The sequence below is a fragment of the Brassica rapa genome, chromosome A05 (assembly GCF_000309985.2).
Source record: "Brassica rapa cultivar Chiifu-401-42 chromosome A05, CAAS_Brap_v3.01, whole genome shotgun sequence".
NCBI lineage: Eukaryota > Viridiplantae > Streptophyta > Magnoliopsida > Brassicales > Brassicaceae > Brassica > Brassica rapa.
Window position 1 is genome coordinate 20,237,558 of NC_024799.2, and position 18,916 is coordinate 20,256,473.

General features: G+C 37.3%; 5 protein-coding genes across 5 annotated transcripts; 3 read left to right on the forward strand and 2 right to left on the reverse strand.

The window, feature by feature from the left end:
- Nucleotides 1-142: 142 nt before the first annotated feature.
- LOC103869330 lies at nucleotides 143-2,147 on the reverse strand. The gene is made up of 6 exons (XM_009147391.3): nucleotides 1,901-2,147; nucleotides 1,469-1,766; nucleotides 1,234-1,400; nucleotides 845-1,127; nucleotides 592-758; nucleotides 143-506 (listed from the first exon to the last, which is right to left on the reverse strand). The coding sequence occupies exons 1-6, from the start codon at nucleotides 2,025-2,027 to the stop codon at nucleotides 334-336; spliced, it is 1,215 nt and encodes a 404-aa protein (XP_009145639.1). The 5' UTR covers nucleotides 2,028-2,147; the 3' UTR covers nucleotides 143-333.
- A 1,157-nt stretch (nucleotides 2,148-3,304) lies between these two features.
- LOC103869331 (uncharacterized protein At5g41620) lies at nucleotides 3,305-6,446 on the reverse strand. Its single transcript, XM_009147392.3, has 3 exons — nucleotides 5,857-6,446; nucleotides 5,507-5,644; nucleotides 3,305-5,168 (listed from the first exon to the last, which is right to left on the reverse strand). Exons 1-3 carry the CDS (start codon nucleotides 6,151-6,153, stop codon nucleotides 3,690-3,692), a joined length of 1,914 nt encoding a protein of 637 aa, XP_009145640.1. The 5' UTR covers nucleotides 6,154-6,446; the 3' UTR covers nucleotides 3,305-3,689.
- Nucleotides 6,447-9,099: 2,653 nt separating this feature from the next.
- LOC103869332 lies at nucleotides 9,100-13,592 on the forward strand. Its single transcript, XM_009147393.3, has one exon. The coding sequence runs from the start codon at nucleotides 13,096-13,098 to the stop codon at nucleotides 13,435-13,437; it is 342 nt and encodes a 113-aa protein (XP_009145641.1). The 5' UTR covers nucleotides 9,100-13,095; the 3' UTR covers nucleotides 13,438-13,592.
- Nucleotides 13,593-13,678: 86 nt separating this feature from the next.
- Nucleotides 13,679-15,938, forward strand: LOC103869333 (aspartate carbamoyltransferase, chloroplastic). The gene is made up of 6 exons (XM_009147394.2): nucleotides 13,679-13,828; nucleotides 14,084-14,620; nucleotides 14,722-14,861; nucleotides 14,958-15,131; nucleotides 15,247-15,483; nucleotides 15,581-15,938. Exons 2-6 carry the CDS (start codon nucleotides 14,110-14,112, stop codon nucleotides 15,686-15,688), a joined length of 1,170 nt encoding a protein of 389 aa, XP_009145642.2. The 5' UTR covers nucleotides 13,679-13,828; nucleotides 14,084-14,109; the 3' UTR covers nucleotides 15,689-15,938.
- Nucleotides 15,939-16,047: 109 nt separating this feature from the next.
- Nucleotides 16,048-18,527, forward strand: LOC103869334 (protein TRIGALACTOSYLDIACYLGLYCEROL 2, chloroplastic). The gene is made up of 6 exons (XM_009147395.3): nucleotides 16,048-16,271; nucleotides 16,375-16,912; nucleotides 16,988-17,317; nucleotides 17,411-17,526; nucleotides 18,104-18,194; nucleotides 18,286-18,527. The coding sequence occupies exons 2-6, from the start codon at nucleotides 16,406-16,408 to the stop codon at nucleotides 18,376-18,378; spliced, it is 1,137 nt and encodes a 378-aa protein (XP_009145643.1). The 5' UTR covers nucleotides 16,048-16,271; nucleotides 16,375-16,405; the 3' UTR covers nucleotides 18,379-18,527.
- The last annotated feature ends 389 nt before the right edge of the window (nucleotides 18,528-18,916 follow it).

The following is an 18,916-nucleotide window of genomic DNA, read 5'->3' on the forward strand; positions in this document are numbered from 1 at the left end:
TCCTAAGCTATTCTCTTTACCACTCGACCACAAGATTCCGAGCAATGCTTAAAGAGAGTGATCAAGACACAAAACATTTTATATAGTTATGAATGACAACGAAAGCTAGAAGGTTTTGGGTTGCAGTAATAAAACTCCTTGGTGCTAAAAGGAAGAAAATGATGTTTTGATGATAGATGCATGAGAATACAAACTCACTGACTTATTGAAACACTCAAACACATACACGTACAACTTGTTTATTGAAACCCATACACGGTCTTATTATAACTTAAGTGGCCGATAACAAAGCAAGCACATGTAGTGGCAGGCCCGTACGTGGTTAGAGAAACTCTAACTAGGAAAGTACTTGGTTGTAGAAACGGCTTCAATTTCGACTTGAACAGTCAACTTATCATCCACAAGAAACCCCTTTGATGAATCTTTGAGATTAGAGAGAGGGACAAATTCACTAGAACCCCAACCATAAGCACGTCCAGTTTCCCAACGACTGAACCAGTTATCAACTACCAAAATATCACATAAAAACACTCATTAGTAGTCCATAGCTATTAATATGTGTAGATATGTATTAATGTAATAACTGCTTACTTTGCCTTTCAACGTTTCTGAATTTGAATTTGTTAAGAACTCGAAGCTTAGCACGAACATAAATCCTCTCAAAAGGTCTGAGTTCCTCGTTATGATTAACGATAAGATACATGGACAAAGCTTTTCCCTTTCCCTTGTCACGACCACTTGGATTCACTTGTATATTCCTGATCATCAGCATATCGAAGAAGACTTGTTACTGTACGACAGTATACTTCAACTAAGCATATCAAACGAGGTTATTTGGACTCACCAACGTCTTCCTCCGATGGAGAAAGTATCAGACAAGTAAGTATCTTCGAGCAACGTGGAGAACTTCAGAAGTCTCCAGGTGAATGTCGGGGTTTTGAAATTGTTAGCAACAGTGAAAAGTTCTGATGTTTGAAAGACAGTGGGAGTGGTCACATCAACACCAAACTCGCAGTGATCTCCATCATAGAGGTATCCATTATAGGGGCTTTTAAATGTATAACCAGGGAGAACCTGAGAGAACCCCCACATCGTTTTGAAATTATTATATCTCCAAACATCTGTATCTGCAGTAACAAAACATAATTGGATAGTACATATTAGTTCATATAATTAATAGCATCTTTTCTTGTTAAAAATATCATAATTTTAGGTTTTAAATTAGCAAAGAACCTTGGATGGTAAAGTACTTCTTCTCTTTCTTGTTGAAGACGTAAAACCTGAGATCAACGTAAACCTCTTCATGTGGAGCGAGAGTGGAGTTGTCTATGGCTGCGTAAAGCGAGAGGTACCCTGAACCTTTATCATTCTTGTTCCCGTTCGGGTACACAACAAGTGTCCTGTTTTGTAGTATATACAATTTAGTTTTGAGTGAATAATCAAAGATCATACTATCAAAATTATATACCAGTTATAGCCAGCGGCTGAGAAAGGACGAGATACATATCTCTCTGAGTATTTCGACTTAAGTAGGGTGTTGAACGACTCCATCTTTAGAGAGTAAGAAGATGGAGGACGACTTCTGAGACCCTTCACTATTGCGTTTGAAGCTGAGACTTTATAGTCACGTGATGAGACCTCTTGGTCATGGTTATGTAAGTAATGGGCTTCTCCCTGGATTGGATCTGGTCCATCTCCATCTTGAACATGTGTGTGAAAGTAATGTGCTTCTCCCTGGATTGGGTCTGGTCCATCTCCATCGTCCACTGTTTTGAATATGTGTGACAATTTAAAAAAAAAAAGACAGTCTAGAGACTCAAACACACACAGACTATAAGATATATAAGATAAGATTTTTCTTGAATACTGGATAGATCTAAGAGAAAAGGCGTCTCCGTACATTGCAAGTTTGTGGTGAAGTCATCAGTGACTTGCTGTATGAAGGAACTTGAAGAGGCAGAGGTGATGATGAATAGACAAAACAAGAGAATTACAGCAGAACCGGTCTTTGTGTAACGACTCTTCATCTTTTAATGTTGTATATGTGAGTGAAGTGCAGAGAGCAGAGATTAGTGAGACTTAAATAGCTGAAAGGGAGATGCTAGGAAGACTCCAGATGGTATGAAAGTATTGCATGACAGCACTGTTGATTCTATATTCTTAATACCTAACTGTTGTGTTTTGTTGCCTCGTGTTTGAAATGTAAAACCAAAAGTTGAAGCATCTTTGTTTGGTTGATAAGCTGGTGGTGGTGGTGGTTACATTTATCATGGGAATATTGCAAAAGACCTCTCAAAGCATATGTTTGTTTCTTCAAGATTATCTTTCCATTTAGGGGAAAAAAATGCAAAACAACCAATCATAGCTATCGGAGAAGATGACTACAATGTCAAAATATGAGGCTTTAGATGATTGCTGTCAATGACTGGAGATTGGGTATAATTAAATGTAACTACTGTCCATGCTCATTGCCTCACTGGATCAGGTGCTTATTGTTGCATAGTGAAAAGGTTGATCTGAACAATTCCTGATTTTGGCTGCTTGCTTCTATAGTTTTGGGAGTATCTAAGATAATAATATGAAGGGGAGAGGGCTGACTAGTCCTCTTCATATTCAAACAAACAATATTCAACCAAAATCATAATGAAGCTGACACAGACTGAAAAGAACATGCATGCAATTTGGTTCCACTCCTATCTCAGAACAGCACAACAACATATACAGCTAAAAGGAAGAAGAAACAAGTGGATAGATAAGTAGATAACAGTATCAAAATAACAGAATGTGTTTATCTTCATCAATAGGGTTTGGAAATTCAACATTATCACAAGATCTGTACCACACAATGCCAAAAAGAGTTTCAACGTTGGCGTGAGTTGAAGTACCATTCCACTTATAGTCGTGGTGAGAGGTCTTAGTTAAAGACTGCATGAAAGAATAACAGATAGTACCAAACGTTTCTGTTAATTGAACCGGGATTACTTTCCACAATACAAAAACATTTTTAGTCATATATATCACTAATTTCCTCTATTTTCTCTAAAAGTAATATTTTGAGCTTTACTTTTTTTATCTTCTGACAATTTTGAGCTTTACTTCAAAAGAAAATTCTGATATAAAGTGTTCTTTTCAGGGGTAGAGCATCTAGGTCTGCCAATGCTACCACAGCCCAAAACACTAAATGCAAAAATCCACTGGGAAAGGATTATAGGGTTTGACGGTTTGTGGTCAGTGAATTTCTTTCAGGAGATGAAATCTTCTTGCCTTCTGTGTGTTTAAACTATATGACGGTAGAATTTGTACCTCAACAGTAAATATATCTCTCTTAATTATTGTGAATGGTAAAGTTATTGCTAGAAACATGCACCATACAGTTTACAAGTATATAGACAATGTGGTAGTAAAATATAAGAAGATATCATTGACCTAACATCTCAATTTGGGCTAGATAGCCACAAAATTGGTCAAGGAAAACTACCATTATTAGGTCTTTGCTCCCTAGCAACCAACAAGTGGTTGGCCCAGACAGGCTATGGCAGTAATCAAACACAAAGATCATTTCGCATTTCGCTACCAACATATACCGCCGTGATTGGCTTGACCGGCTAGATCACGAAACAATGGCAATAGCATCTCAGCTACAAAGACTAGTTTGAACCAAGTCAGGTAGCTTCATAGTATGTAGTGGCCTAGATCTTATGCTCAAGGACATGTTTCAGCTGAACCTTTTGGCTCTCGACTTGTGCTTCCATAAGCTTTGTCTTCACGTTGTTCTTATGTGTTCCTCTAGGCCACTCTATGCACCCTTTCATCCCTCCTCGGTTTACATTAGCATATGCCGAGTCTGGTGATGAGGCCACCAAGTCCAACGTCCTGAATCCGCCTTTCCTTGGTGAAACCATCCCTGCATTTGACTTTCTCGCGTTTGAAAATGAAACCCTTCCGTTGATACCTTCTATTGAACTCCAGAGCTTAGCCATTGACGATACCTTCTTGGACTGCCTTCTAGGAACCGGGTATACTTCTTTTATTTCTCTCAATGGAGTCTTCTGAAACTCCGTGCCATTCGCAGATACATTGCTGTCACGTTGATGATTGTTGCTAGTGAAATGGACGCTCTCATCTGGAGAGAAACTGGATCTGTGTTCTTCCTGATGGCTCACGGTTTCCCAACCACTGTCATCTTCTTCAAATTCACCATTCATTGTTGCTAGAGCATTTGAGAGTCTCCCTTTGTTATCTGAACTTACCCTGTGAACTTCTGAACCGTGGCTGACCGGACTGTAACCAACGCATTGCTCGGTTTCTCCATCTTGGATGGCTTCACCCAAGTTCATTTCTTCAAATAACATTAAGATATCATCCGGTTTAGCGGGTTCATATGTAAACTCCTTGACTTCATGGACATCACTGACTGATGCAACAGTCTCTCTTAACACTTCAGCCTCTTTCACACTTGTAGTAGCATTTCTTGAACTGAGGAAGGCCTCCAACTCTCCTACAAGCTTGTTCATTTGTGAGTACTTCTCCTCGAGTGCTAATTTGGCATCAATAAGCTTCATTTGGACACGTTCCTCACGCCAAACCTCAGCCATTTGCAGCATTCTTCTCTCATCGTCCACTTCCTCTCTCAGATTCATGGATTCACTCTTCAAAGCATCAATCTCAGCTTTGTCTTCTTCTATCTCCTTGGCGAGTTCATCGCAAACTTCTTCGATTAACTCTCTTGCCTTCCTTTCCTTTTGGTAGTCATGCATGTGACGCTTCACAGCCAGCTTTGAATCTGCAAGCTCATTCACTAGTTTTAGATTGACAGCTTCTAACTTATGACGAGCTTTCTTTTCCCGGTTGATGTCATCTTTCATGTCTTCAATGATTGCTCGGACCTTCTCATGCTCCTTGCTCCGCCAAGATGCTCTCTCCTCGCTAACTTTCCTCAGGAAGTGCTCAAGCTTCTTTTTCTGAGATCGCTTCTCACTCTCGAGATCCTCGATGCGGGCACGAGCTTCCTCAAGTTTGAGCTCAATAGAAGAAGCAGCATTCAGTTGTTGATCAGTCAGCTTCACGTTGCTGTAGATTTGGTGGACGTCATCCCTTGCATCTAAGCGTATAGGATCCCATTTTGTTGCCGCCTCCATCGCAGAGTCGGGAAATGGAATCGAAGCCTCCTGTTAACAGCAGAAGGAGAAAACTAGTTCAGATCAATACATTTGAAGGACTCGGACAAAAAGAAAAGCGAACCAGAGAATGAGCAGAGTATAAACATATGTCTTAAAATGTTCAAGTTAGCAATCATACTGATACGATAAAATAAGTAACCAAAGGAAAATATAATAGGTCAAGTAAAAGCTCTAAACTCTCTGAAACTCCATCTCAACAACTACCACAACATTCACTTATGCTCTAAAGCAAAAGGTATAAATGACTTTTGAAGCATTTCAACATGTAATCAGACAGACATAAATATCATCTCTCCACCTAGAAGCTTAAGGATATCAAAACACACCTTACACAAGAATCCACTCTTGGTTGGAGCAGCAGGAGGACTACGCATGCTTCTTAAGTTGTTGCTGGTTTGAAAGCCAGAATGTTTATGATCATGGTGATAGAAAAACAGAGGACCCAAATGTCCACCAGCACTTCCCTGGAAGAAAAGGAATATTAATATTTAATATTCCTCTAAGATAATAACTAAAACAGAGTATTTCAGATCCAACACTAGAAAAAAACAGAGTATGCATCTTCCACAAATATGATCAAACAGTGATTAACGACTAGTGTGAAGATCCTATAATCAAACCAATCTTTTGACCAAAAAGTTCAAAACTTTCAAGAAAGAAAACTTTAAAACGGCACCTGAAACCCTAACCGATCCATTCTCCTCTCATCTCCGCCGCTAGAAACCGCATCGGGGACTTGCAACCGCCACACTCCCGCCGCGAGTTTCCTTCCCGTCTCAGCTTTCACACTTCTCCTTCCTTCCTTGCTGGGTTTCTCATCAACCTGATTGCTCCACTCACCATTATCATCCTCTTCAACTGCGCCGCATCGCTCCCTGTTTTGATCCTCCGCTTTACATTTCAACACAGGAGTCTCCGGTCTGGTCCGCCTCCTGACGCCGGATCTCCGCTGACGGATCGATCTCGGTTTCATCTTCCTCCTCCTGGGATTAGGTCCTGCGGCGGGTGATGTAGCCGTCGAATTTGATTTTTTTCCGGTGAACTTCAACTACTTGTGTGGTTGAAGAGAAGAATCTGAGCATAAAAGGAAAGCTAATGAAAATGCGTGAGAGAGAGAGAGAGATGGATGGATATGGAAGGTTGAGAGCTCGTGATGAAGCAAACTTGCTTGATTTGGAACTGTGACGAACGAAGCAAGATGCACATGAGTGTGGGGATACTTACTACTGTATCTTTGATTTGTATAATTGATTACTTTCACATGGTCTAATTATGGTGAGAGCAACAAGGAAACATTTTTGTGTGTGTTTCAGAATCTTTTACCTTCAAAGCCCAACAACATATATGAAATCAAGGCCCATCTATTTACAATGGGAGATTCCCAAATATTTTAGATTTTACATCTCTCAGTTTTTGTTTATATCTTATCAATCCGGTCAGTTTTGAGAGGAGTGTATTCGTTGGACTGGTTTTGGGAGTAGTGTCTTCAGTGCTACCGAGTGAATTGGTTAGGGGGAGTGAATTGGTTAGGGGGAGTGAATTGGTTAAGGGCTCTTTGTTTCACCATTTGCCATCTACATCCAAATGATTCATTTATATGATCTATTCAAATGATCTATTTAGATTTTTGTGATTGTTTATTTGTCCATCCACATAGCTCATCTAGATGAATTATCTAAATTGATTTTATGTTTGTTTCTTTATTTTCATTTCCATTCAAATGAGTTTAGTAAACAAATTACCAAAATATCATTTACCAAAATACCCTTTACCAAAATACCCTTGTGTTGATTTAATCATATGTTTGATATTAATTTTAACTATATTACATTTAATTATTTAGTTTAATATATTTACATTAGAATTATTTCAAAATTAACGAGTTTTCTTTTTGCGGTTTGGGCGGAAAAACAAGATTTTTCGGTTTTAGCGAGAGAACACATTTTTTCTGTTTTGACGGAAAACAAGATTTTTGGGTTTTGGCGGGAAAAAAAATTTCGGTTTTGGTGAGAAAAATGGTTTTTGCGGTTTTGGCGGGAAAACACGGTTTTGGCGAGAAAACACGTTTTTGCGATTTTGGCGGGAAAACGCATTTTTGTGATTTTGGCGGAAAAGCGCGTCTTTGCGGTTTTGGCGGAAAACACGTTTTTGGCGGAAAAACACGTTTTTGGCGTTTTTGGAGGAAAACACGTTTTTGCTATTTTGGCGGAAAAACATGCTTTTGCGGTTTTGGCGGGAAAACACGTTTTGCGGTGTTGGCGAGAAAAATGCATTTTTGCGATTTTGGCGAGAGAAAACGTTTTTGCGGTTTTTGCGGGAAAATGCGTTTTTGCAGTTTTGGCGGAAAAACACGTTTTTGGCAAGAACACATTTTTACAGTTTTCACGGGAAAACGAGATTTTTCGGTTTTGACGGGAAAATACAAATTTTCGGTTTTGGCGAGAAAACACGTTTTTTGGTTTTGACGGGAAAACACATTTTTTGCGTTTTGGAGGAAAATTTGCAATTTTGGCGGGAAAACACGGTTTGCGACTTTGGCGGGAAAACGTGTTTTTTGTGTTTTGACAGAAAAAATATATTTTGGGGGTGTTGGTATGAAAACATTTTTTGTGATTTTGGCATGAAAACATGTTTTCGGTTATTACGGGAAAACATGTTTTTGCAATTTTGACGGGAAAACATTTTTTTGTTATTTTAGGGGGAAAATGCGTTTTGGGGTTTTGGCGTGAAAAAGTAGTTTTTTACCACGGGAAAAAAATGTTTTTGTAGTTTTGTCAGTTTTCGTTTGTGACAAAAATGATATTATGTTTAGATTTGTAATTTGTGAATTACATTAGGGGCATAATAGACATTATACCATTTTGAATGGATCATCTCATTCAAATGATCCAAATTGGTTCAGCTGAATGGACTTTAAAATTAAGCCTAAATTTTCAAAAGTCATCCGAATGATCCATCTGAATGAATTACACTTTTAGTGCCTAAACAAACAAAACTCTCATCTTCATCCAAATGGTCCATTCAGATGGAGAAACAAACAGGCCCTTATTACACTAAATGACTTCCTAATGTTAAGAAATAATCTAATCATCTGTTACTAGAATTTTGTATAAACTGCATGGATCGAAATCCAAATCTAATAACTATTTTGTTCTAGCATGACTTAAACCCATTGACAAACCGCCATTCCCCAAGTTAGTCCTTAACACTAGGTTACCATTACTATTTTAACTACTACTATGAGCTTTTTATATTGTTGATGTGCCCTTGTGAGGTGGTGGATCGGTGACCATCACTGGTTTGTGTTGTTATATGGATTGTACACAGAACAATCTGAACACTATATGCTGGATTATTGGATTTATTATATATGTATATATGGACACAGAACAACTTGCACACTATATGCAGTTGCGTACATTGATCCATAGCTCATTACATAGTTGTAACATGGCTCGTGTAAGCATTTGCATGGGTCTATGTGCCGTGCCAATGTGCATGTAGATCGTTGAATATATAAATCGTTGTTTAGAGCATGATTATCCCTAGAAACTCATTAAGTTTCTTAATGATTATTTAAGTATTAAATTTTAGTTAAAGAATTTAGCTAAGAATCACCTAATTTTCTTGCTCCAATGGAAGTTTCTTAATAAGAAGTTTCTTAAAAAAAAAAAAAAATTAAAGATAGAATTGGAGAAGGAAAAACACATTAAAGGGGAATGGCTCACAAACCATATATGTCAAGGATACTAATAGATCTTCGTGTCCTTAATTTACCAACTTCAAGTGAAGTGTTTATTTGCTCAACAAGCCAGTTGAAGAGGCTAGCATAGATGATTTTTGCTAGGGAATCCTTTATATCAGTCGCCTGTGGCAGTGTCAGTCTTTTAACAATGCAATCTCTACCAGCTTGGAACTTGCATGTAGACAAAACCACCATAAGCTCTTTTGAGTCGCATCCCATTAACATAGCTAGCAGCTGCAATAAGCAAGAGGAAAATAATAAGCATCATTAGTCCAGTAATTCACCATGATAGAGGACAAGACAATGTATTCTACCTTCATCTGCTACCACGTCCACATGGTTTTCATTGTCAATGACTTCAAAAGATACATTCCCTAGCCATAATACAGCTGCAAGCAGTGCTAATGCACGTTCTTGATATTCTTGAGGAATCTGAACAGTGTTGAAAGCTTCCTACAATAACAAAGCCATCTCTAACAAAATAAGAAATTACAAAAAAGATATGGCATTTAGTCCTTCGAAAACAGAGAAAGTCACAGGAAACAGAAGGAGTTACCATCAATTTGTGAAATTTCTGAGAATCATCAATGCGATCAATTGTTAAGCAGTTGCTCTGGTTCAAATAATTGTATTCACTTGCTGCTTTAAGCTTCAATTTCTCTGCATATAAAATCATATAAGGAATGTTCTAGCAACTTCAAGGTTCTCAGCCATGAGTACGTAAAGTTATATATGTCTACATTTTACTTTAGCAGGGACATTTCCAAACATATCATATGCGCCTAAACCAATCAAATACCTGAATCAGTTCTTAGATATTTCGGTTTAAAATGTTACCTTTAAGAATTGGTGAAGCCGACGACGCATTCTTTATCTGCTCCACCGCAAGCGCCAAAAGCCGATCGGTGGCCGCAGCGGCTGATTACTCAGCGACACCGATCCAGCTCCAAGCCATCGTCCACTACGCGACCTTCACCATAACCCCCACAACAAAACATCCACGAGATCTCGATCTTCTTCAACGTCTTGAAAGAGCTAGCTCCAGCCAACTTACTCGTCTTCAGTCTGGGAAAATTTGAGAAGTTTTGACGGAGAAGACGATGAAACAAAAGAGAAAAGAAAAGAAAAAATCTTGTGCCTTCTTTTACTGACACGTGGTGGAAAAACACACTTCAAAACCGGTCCCAGAAAACCTTAGTTAAGGATCGGTAAGCCCATTTTTATTTTGTTTTGATTTAATTAAATGAACTATTTTGCTTAAAAACTCACTTAGAACCTAGCGATAAAGATGGTCTTATATTTGAAAATATTGTATTAACGCCAGGGAAGTTCTTAACTAATTTTCATCTTAAAATTTCATTTCTATTGACGAAAGACTAGCTCAAAACCTTAGTCTTCCATCAAAAAGTCCTCCAGTGGACTTAGTCACCAAATGAATAGAAATCATTAGAATCTCAGTTTGAATCTTCGCTGTTCTAGGAATTATATTACTCAATTTGTATATTTTATCACAATGATTGAAAAATCGTACAAATGGCTGGTGGAACTACTGTACCATTAGATAAGCCGGAATAATTGAAAGATATGTAGGACCATCTCCAATGTTTTGTTTTATTTTTTTTTACTGTAAAATAAAGTAATTTAGAGTAGAAAATAGAGTGATGAACAAACAAAAAACAAGTTATTCTATATGGAGTAAACTTATTTTTCACTTTATTATAGAGTGAAAAATAGAGTATCATGAGAGTATTTTTACTTCAAACTCTATTTTAAAATGAAAAATAGAGTAGGGTTGGATCTCCAAGAGGACTCTATTTTTTCTTCTATAATTTACACTAAAATAGAGTAACACCTAGAAATAATAGCTAAAAACATATTCTTTCTGTTTCTTATTACTTGATGTTTTACTCCAATGCACAAAAATTAAGAAAAAATATTTTTTTATCAAAAGTATCATTAAATTATAATATAAAATTAGTTTATTTAATTATAAATAAAAATAAGAAAAATCTAATTGGTTACACAGATTTTGATAAAGTTAAAACTATATAGATTTGTACAAACTTCATCTATTATGAAATAACAAAACTTCTTTAAAACATCAAGTATATTGAAACGGAGGGAGTACATCAATTGAAAACAGACACATCGTATTCACTAACTCCATCAACCGAGTATGTATTGTAATATTTTTATCTTACAATAAGAATCTGAATATATACGGATAGATATTAAAGCATTTATATAGAGAGGATCATGTTTGTCGTATCTATATAGTGGTATGAACACCAAGATTCTCTAGCCTATTTATAATTCAGTTTTAATTCACAAATAATAAGAAACTAAAAACAAGATGTGCGAGATATCGATAGATCAACCTATATATTCCACAATTCATGTTCATTTAGAAAAATATTACTTGAGTCTATGGAGTGGTCGATAAAACAGGAAACAAAAACTACTACTAGTAGTAGGATAAATTCGATGCAGCACCAACTTCGAGCTTTTAGTCGATATATTCTACACAAAAAGCTAGTTGTAGTATAGTAGTATAGTGTGATAAGCTTGATGTAGCACCAACTTTGAGATTTTGACTTTAAATAAATGATAGTTCTTCGTATATATCAGTTGCTGAGTTACGTTTGAAAGTATATTAAAAATATTTGTAGGGTAACACTGATGTTATGATCGGCTGGTATGTGAAAAATTGATATGTTTCCATGAATAATAAATATAAAAGATGTTTGTTCAGCTTGCTAGGATCGGTTTTGTTCATTTTGTTTTTTGGCATGTCTAATTCACTTATTACCAATAAAATTTTGTAAGAAATAAACAGACCATTTGTAAAAAGGGGTAAATGGACGAATACACAACAGTAACATTTTTGGCCAAAAAAAAAAACATTTTTGGCCTCAACAATAGTAAGTTCTTATTATAGCTATCAAGTTTGAAATATTTTTATATTTTAAACAGGGAAACTAAATGTAAAACGAATAATCCAAGACCATCTCTACATATTTAAAACTAATAAAGAGAAAAGGTAAAAGGGTAGTGAAAATTATGGGGGTTAAAGGTGGGGGAGACGTGCATGTGTATAATAATAGATTAGATGTCTTGTGGCCTTGTGGGTTAATCGAGTAATTGAAAAATTGGGTGGCATCTTTGGCTTCAGAGATTCTGTTCCCTTTGGTTGCGTTCACACTCTGAAGATCCCTCTCCAAGTGCCGTATTCACACTTCACTTCACTCGGCTTCCTCCTAGCTCGGCTCCATCCAGATTTCTAAAATTACTAATTTGATTTAATTTGTGTATCAAATTTCATATGTTTTAGTGTTATGGTAGATATCTTATAAAGTTATAATCAATCGTAGTTTATTGTTAACGAACATGTTATAAATTTACATGTTAATAGAATTTTGTTTTATTAAAATATTCTTAAACAAAAAACATGAACCCAATTCTAAAAATATAAATAATTAGGGACAAAAATTAAGTTTGAGTAGTCAATGCATTAGATGAGTTACATTATTCTGTATATTTTGGTATATCTAGTTACATATTTTACACGCAAAAGAAAATCTGATAAATGAATTTTTGTTCATATACAAATAGGTTTCCTTCAAATAATGAAAAATACGGGAGTTTTGGACAATGAAAATGGACTATTGGATCTTGTCATTATATATTCATGCTTTACATGTTTCTCTTTAGCCATGTGCAGTACAAACTTTCGTGTTTATTTCTGTTTTCGTTAGACGTCACGTTAGGTATATAATACAATTATCACACTTGTTCTATTATTCCCTTTATCATGGGCTTTGCATCTTCACCGACACACTAGAAAATAAAAAATTATAGATCAACAAAAATATCCAAGCCGACCGACGAGCCGAGAAAAGACACATGGAACGTGGAAAGGGTGGACGAAGCGCCAATAGTGAAAAAATGACAAAAGCTGGTCATGTTGAGTTCAACAAACACATGTCCACGTAGGACGAAAGTCATATAAAAGCAGACGTGGCAAATAGTATATGTTCTTGTTGCATTTGATCTAATCTTTTTCTTCTTTTTATATGATTTTAAAATCCCACCACCTTCTACCTACGTCTTATATAAATCATCTCTAAACCACACTTGACACTTACCTCTAAAGACAAGAAAAAGGAAAGAATGGGGAACTGTCTAAGACATGAGTCAGAAATGCACTGGGCTGGTGAAGATTGGGATGATTTCATCACACAAGATGAAGAAGATCATCATCATAGCTCCAAGAAGACCTCCACTAAAGCTAGAAAAACAGTAACAGTTAAACGAGAAAGTAAATCATGTGATCCGTCTCATCATGAGATCAAGATCAGGCTCACGAGGAAGCAACTCCAAGATTTACTTAATAAAGTCAACGTCCATGACTCGACCGGTTATGCAGCGCCTGATATTGATCGTACAAATCAAGAAGGCAACCAGTACCGGTTATGGAAACCAGTTTTGCAGAGCATACCAGAGGTTGACTGAGAGTTTCTAATAGATGAGACCATGTTGTATATTCTTTAGGGGTAGGAATAGGATGTTGATGTAAATTTTGAGTTTTTGTTTTTGTTTGTAAATAATTTATAAACATAAACCTTGACCGGTGGGGTAATAATACAGACTACTCGATTAGTAATCTACTTAGTGGGCTTCGTCTGAGGAGAATAAGAAACGTATTGGGCCTTAAAGGCCCATAAACATAATCGTTTTCTTCCCTCCGCTATTCCAAAAACGTCTCGAATTCATATCTATAAACCCTACGCTCCTCCGGCTCCTGCCGTCAGTGCTCCGACTAAAAAAAGCTAACTTTTTCTCTCCCGGAGTTATACATAGACGGGACAGTCTCACTTCTCTACTGGTTTAAACGATCCTTAAGGTCTGTGCCAAGTTTCTTTTCCTTTAAATTCCTCAAATTCTGTTCTGCTGGTCGCTTTTGATTACCTAGTTTCAGATTATGATTATAGAAATAATATTATCGTCTTAATTAAGTTTATAGTACAAATTTGAAAGCAAACATCAGTATGCTCATCACTGCTACATTTGATGATTCCTTTTCTTGTTTCTCCATGTTTTGATGTTTTGTTCCTTTGAAGTGATATGTTAGATAAGCAAACCAATATAATATTTGCAGATTCTGGAAGTGTGTATCTAAGCATAATGTCTATCACATCATCACTTACTTCAACTACACTTTGTGGGGCTTCGGCTTTAGCTCGTAGCATTGAGTTCCCAAGAAACCATCTCTCGACGCCTTTCGAAAGCTCAAAGATTTGTTTGACTACATATCCCAAGAAAAATGCTACTTGGAATCTGAACGAGAAGATTACTCCGGTCCAAGGAATCAGGTGTCATGCTATGCAAGTTGAGACGAGGGAACTGTTTACAGCTGGGAAGAAGTTTCAACTCAGTGATGTGATTGAAGGGCAACAGTTTGACAGGGAGATGCTAAGTGCTATCTTCGACGTTGCACGAGAAATGGAGAAGATAGAAAAAAGCTCTTCTCAGAGTGAGATACTCAAGGGCTATCTAATGGCTACCCTCTTTTACGAGCCTTCTACACGTACCAGGCTCTCTTTCGAATCCGCCATGAAACGTTTGGGAGGAGAAGTCTTAACTACTGAGAACGCTAGAGAGTTTTCATCTGCTGCTAAAGGGGAAACACTTGAAGGTATCTCTTCTTTTCATCTAAGTTTATAATTGATACTCTTGTGACATTGTTGATTGTGTTTTTAGATTGTTTTATGTAAAATTTGTGGGGCATTTTTTCAGACACCATAAGAACGGTGGAGGGTTACTCAGATATAATCGTGATGCGACATTTTGAAAGCGGTGCTGCTAAAAGAGCTGCAGCTACTGCAAATATACCTGTTATTAATGCAGGTGATGGTCCTGGAGAGCATCCCACTCAGGTGTGCTTTGTTCATCATAACCTTTTAAGTGTTTTAGACTTTTAGTTTTCCTAAACAAACATTTTACTGATGTCTGGTTCTATTGCTGTTGTGAAGGCACTTTTGGATGTCTATACCATCCAAAGTGAAATTGGAAAACTAGATGGCATCAGTGTTGCCTTGGTTGGAGATCTTGCCAATGGAAGGACAGTCCGGTCCCTTGCGTACTTGCTTGCCAAATTTAAAGACGTGAAGATATACTTTGTCTCACCTGAAATTGTTAAGATGAAGGTTAGTAGCCTTAGTTAACTTTTCAAAAAAAAAAAAAAAAAAAAAGTTAACTTCTCACCCTCCTGAAGAAAGTTTGAAGAAAATAGCTTCATTTGGTTTGTTGTTTGAATGGTAGGATGATATAAAAGACTATTTGACAGCAAATGGGGTGGAATGGGAAGAAAGTTCAGATCTAATGGAGGTAGCATCAAAGTGTGATGTAGTTTATCAAACCCGAATCCAGAGAGAGCGGTTTGGAGAAAGGCTTGACCTTTACGAAGCAGCTCGTGGGAAATATATTGTAGACAAGGCACTGTTGGGAGTGATGCGGAAAAATGCTGTTATCATGCATCCTTTACCGAGATTGGATGAAGTAAGTTGATACAAGTCTCTCCTTTTCTCATTGTTTCTGTCTATGAACCGCCACACAATTTTCACTCTCTGTATTTTTTTTTTTTTTGTGCGAGTAGATAACTCCAGATGTAGACGCTGATCCAAGGGCTGCCTACTTCAGACAAGCAAAGAACGGTTTATTCATAAGAATGGCTCTTCTGAAGCTACTGCTTGTCGGTTGGTAATAAAAGACGGTCTTAAAGTAAAGGTTCCTTCAGTGAACTGAATCTCAAGCTTGCGACACAAGAGACGTATAGTATCGTCAGTGCAAGGACCCAGCAATAAATAAAATCTGAAACTCGAGTGTGTTTGTGTGCTTAGCATATTTTACTTCAAAGAACATAATGGTGGTTGGTTTGTTGATCTTAACATTGCGTTAATCGACCTATCTGAGGAAGAGTTATTGAACTTTTTGAATAAATTGATTCTGAGCTTTTTTCCACCATTTTGTTGTCAAACACGAAAGTAAACAGTAAACACTTGTGTCTTACCGCTCCTCCAAAGGGTGTACATAGATAAAGGAAGCGAGGTTCAGTTGACCAAACTGCCCCTCTGTCTTTCCACAACACCCTTTACACTTTGGAATAAGTTTTATTAATTATAAATTTTATTATCATTAAAGTACTTTTACGGCGATTTTTTTTATTAATAAGGTAAAAATAACACATGGGATTTTCCGTCTGTGTGTAATCTTCCTAGCAACAAGTCATTGAAGCCATTCTCAGATTCACGACAGCAGTTCCGGTAATAAGCTAACTCCGAGACCAGGTACATCTCCCTCTTTCGATTAATAAATTAAAAGTTCCACGCAATTCACATGTTCTTTGTTGTTTCCCTGGTTAATTGAACAATCTCCTTTACACCCCTGCAGCTCGGAAGAATTGGAACTTAGTTTTTGGAAGATGATTGGGAACCCTGTAATTCAAGTTCCCTCATCACTAATGCCATCTTCTTCAATGATGGCTTGCCCTCGAGTTTCTCCCAGTGGGCTTCCTTATCTCCCACCTAAACCTAGAACTAGGCACTTAGTGGCCAGAGCTGCATCCAATTCACATGGTCAGCCGTCGTCTGATGAAGGGAAGAGTCCTCTCACGGTTGTGTTGGATGTGCCGAGGAACATATGGAGACAGACTTTGAAACCTCTGAGTGATTTTGGGTTTGGTAAGAGAAGTGTTTGGGAAGGTGGGGTTGGTTTGTTTATCGTCTCTGGTGCTACACTTCTCGCTCTTAGCTGGGCTTGGTTGCGAGGGTTTCAAATGCGGGCCAAGTTCAAGAAATATCAGACTGTCTTTGAGCTTAGTCAAGCCTCTGGGATTTGCACGGGAACACCGGTTAGGATCCGTGGTGTGACTGTTGGTACTGTTATCCGTGTGAATCCTTCCTTGAAGAACATTGAAGCTGTTGCTGAGGTATGGCTTTTGGTTGGTTCTTTTGAGTCTTGTTTTGTCAGTTTCTTATGTTAGGGTCTTGTTGTGTTTATGTAGATTGAAGATGATAAGATCATTATCCCTAAGAACTCATTGGTTGAGGTGAATCAGTCTGGTCTTTTGATGGAAACTATGATCGACATTACGCCGAGGAATCCTATACCGGAACCTTCCGTTGGGCCTTTGCATCCGGAATGTGGTAGAGAAGGTCTGATTGTTTGTGATAGGCAGAAGATAAAGGGAGAGCAAGGAGTGAGTTTAGATGCACTAGTTGGAATATTCACTCGCATTGGACGTGAAGTAGAGGAGATTGGTGTTGTCAATGCTTATACCCTTGCTGAGAGAGCGGCGTCGGTTATTGAAGAAGCGAAACCGTTGCTCAGAAAGGTGATATGAGTAGTTTTTTGTAACCCTTTACTGGAGGGAAAAAAATGTATTATCATGCTTAACCGGTTGGGATTTGGTGTACTGATGTCACAGATTCAAGCCATGGCTGAAGATGCTCAACCTTTGCTCTCTGAGTTTCGTGATAGCGGCTTGCTCAAGGAAGTTGAGTGTCTTACTCGAAGCCTTACCCAAGCTTCTGACGATATGAGGTAATGACTCTGAAGTCACTAAGATTGGTCTATAGGTATAATATATTGTTGATTGTACATCCTTAAAGCCACTTTAGATAGTCTTCTGAGGAAGTTCACAGATCAAGTGAGCTACCCCATGCCCTTGAATTGCATCTCTGTTTTTGTTACATTTTGTGGCTTAAACATTCTATTCGTGGACCCTTTAGAACAAGATTCACCCCAAACCATAAACAGCTTTGCGTAGATGTGTCTATCTTAGTTACTAGCTCCATGTCAAATGAAGTGTTGGATTTGATCTACGGTCTTTCAATCTGGAATAGTTGATGATCTTATTTGACTTTTTATCTTCTAAAACCAAAGTCTGCTGTTTTTATCACTTAATGAATGTCTGTGGATGGAGTGGAAACTTGTCTCTAGCAAATTTTAAAGCAGTAGTAGGATCACATCTATCTATGTGAAAGCTCGTTAACATACTACTACTGCCTGACTGGGAGATGAACTCTGTGGTTATAGATAACATGGTAGAAGATTGTTGAGAATGTAAATCTTCTTGACAGATAAAAACTTTACATTTTTCATTCTTGTTGCATTGCAGAAAGGTTCATTCGTCAATAATGACACCTGAGAACACAGAGCTAATCCAGAAGTCAATTTACACTCTGGTTTACACATTGAAGAACGTCGAGGTAATTTTTTGCTATTATTCAACAAAAGTAAGAGCTTTTGAACATGTTAAAGAAAATGTTTTAACGTGGTCTTTTGATTGTTTCATTGTAGAGCATAAGCTCAGATATTCTGGGATTCACAGGCGATGAAGCCACAAGAAAAAACCTTAAACTACTCATCAAATCCCTCAGTAGGCTGTTATGAAACCAAGTTATTTAAAAGATGAGCAATGTTGATTATTTTTCTATAATTGTGTTTTGGATTCAACATGAGAGAGACGATTCAGTTTATACGAACAGCAAAGCTGTGTGTGTTATGCATTAATGCATTTCCTCAAAATCATTTACTTTTCACACGGGAGAGCGCGTCTCATTTTCGTGTAGGGTCCCAAGGAAGGAGAAGACCTCACTTCATAATTTCAGAATGCATTATAATTTAAAATTCAAGAAAATAGCCGAGGGTGTTTTGGTAATTACGCCAAGACTATTCGCTCTTTTTAGGCGATTAAAATAAAAAAAATTAATAAACAAAGAAGATTATAATACGATAGGTTGTGGTCAGGGTCAGGACAGAGAGAGCAAGTGCTTACCCTCTTTTGCCTTCTTCAAGACATATCTCTTGTGAACTCTTTTCAAGACTTTCAAAATTCTATTTTTAAAACCGAAAAATCGAAATTATTATTTTCGAACAATAAATATAAATAAACAGCGAATAAAAGTTTAAAAGCAAAAAAGGAAAAGAA

Excerpts from the sequence above, each read along its gene's own strand:
- LOC103869334 (XM_009147395.3), top strand. The coding sequence starts at position 16,406 with ATGATTGGGAACCCTGTAATTCAAGTTCCCTCATCACTAATGCCATCT. Across the intron at positions 16,913-16,987 it reads ACATTGAAGCTGTTGCTGAG|ATTGAAGATGATAAGATCAT; the intron begins GTATGGCTTTTG and ends GTGTTTATGTAG. Across the intron at positions 18,195-18,285 it reads ACACATTGAAGAACGTCGAG|AGCATAAGCTCAGATATTCT; the intron begins GTAATTTTTTGC and ends GTTTCATTGTAG.
- LOC103869330 (XM_009147391.3), bottom strand. The coding sequence starts at position 2,027 with ATGAAGAGTCGTTACACAAAGACCGGTTCTGCTGTAATTCTCTTGTTT. Across the intron at positions 1,767-1,900 it reads CTTCACCACAAACTTGCAAT|TGGACGATGGAGATGGACCA; the intron begins GTACGGAGACGC and ends TATTCAAAACAG. Across the intron at positions 759-844 it reads TCCATCGGAGGAAGACGTTG|GAATATACAAGTGAATCCAA; the intron begins GTGAGTCCAAAT and ends GCTGATGATCAG.
- LOC103869331 (XM_009147392.3), bottom strand. The coding sequence starts at position 6,153 with ATGAAACCGAGATCGATCCGTCAGCGGAGATCCGGCGTCAGGAGGCGG. Across the intron at positions 5,645-5,856 it reads TGGATCGGTTAGGGTTTCAG|GGAAGTGCTGGTGGACATTT; the intron begins GTGCCGTTTTAA and ends CTTTTCTTCCAG. Across the intron at positions 5,169-5,506 it reads AGAGTGGATTCTTGTGTAAG|GAGGCTTCGATTCCATTTCC; the intron begins GTGTGTTTTGAT and ends TGCTGTTAACAG.
- LOC103869333 (XM_009147394.2), top strand. The coding sequence starts at position 14,110 with ATGTCTATCACATCATCACTTACTTCAACTACACTTTGTGGGGCTTCG. Across the intron at positions 14,621-14,721 it reads TAAAGGGGAAACACTTGAAG|ACACCATAAGAACGGTGGAG; the intron begins GTATCTCTTCTT and ends GCATTTTTTCAG. Across the intron at positions 14,862-14,957 it reads CTGGAGAGCATCCCACTCAG|GCACTTTTGGATGTCTATAC; the intron begins GTGTGCTTTGTT and ends GCTGTTGTGAAG.
- LOC103869332 (XM_009147393.3), top strand. The coding sequence starts at position 13,096 with ATGGGGAACTGTCTAAGACATGAGTCAGAAATGCACTGGGCTGGTGAA.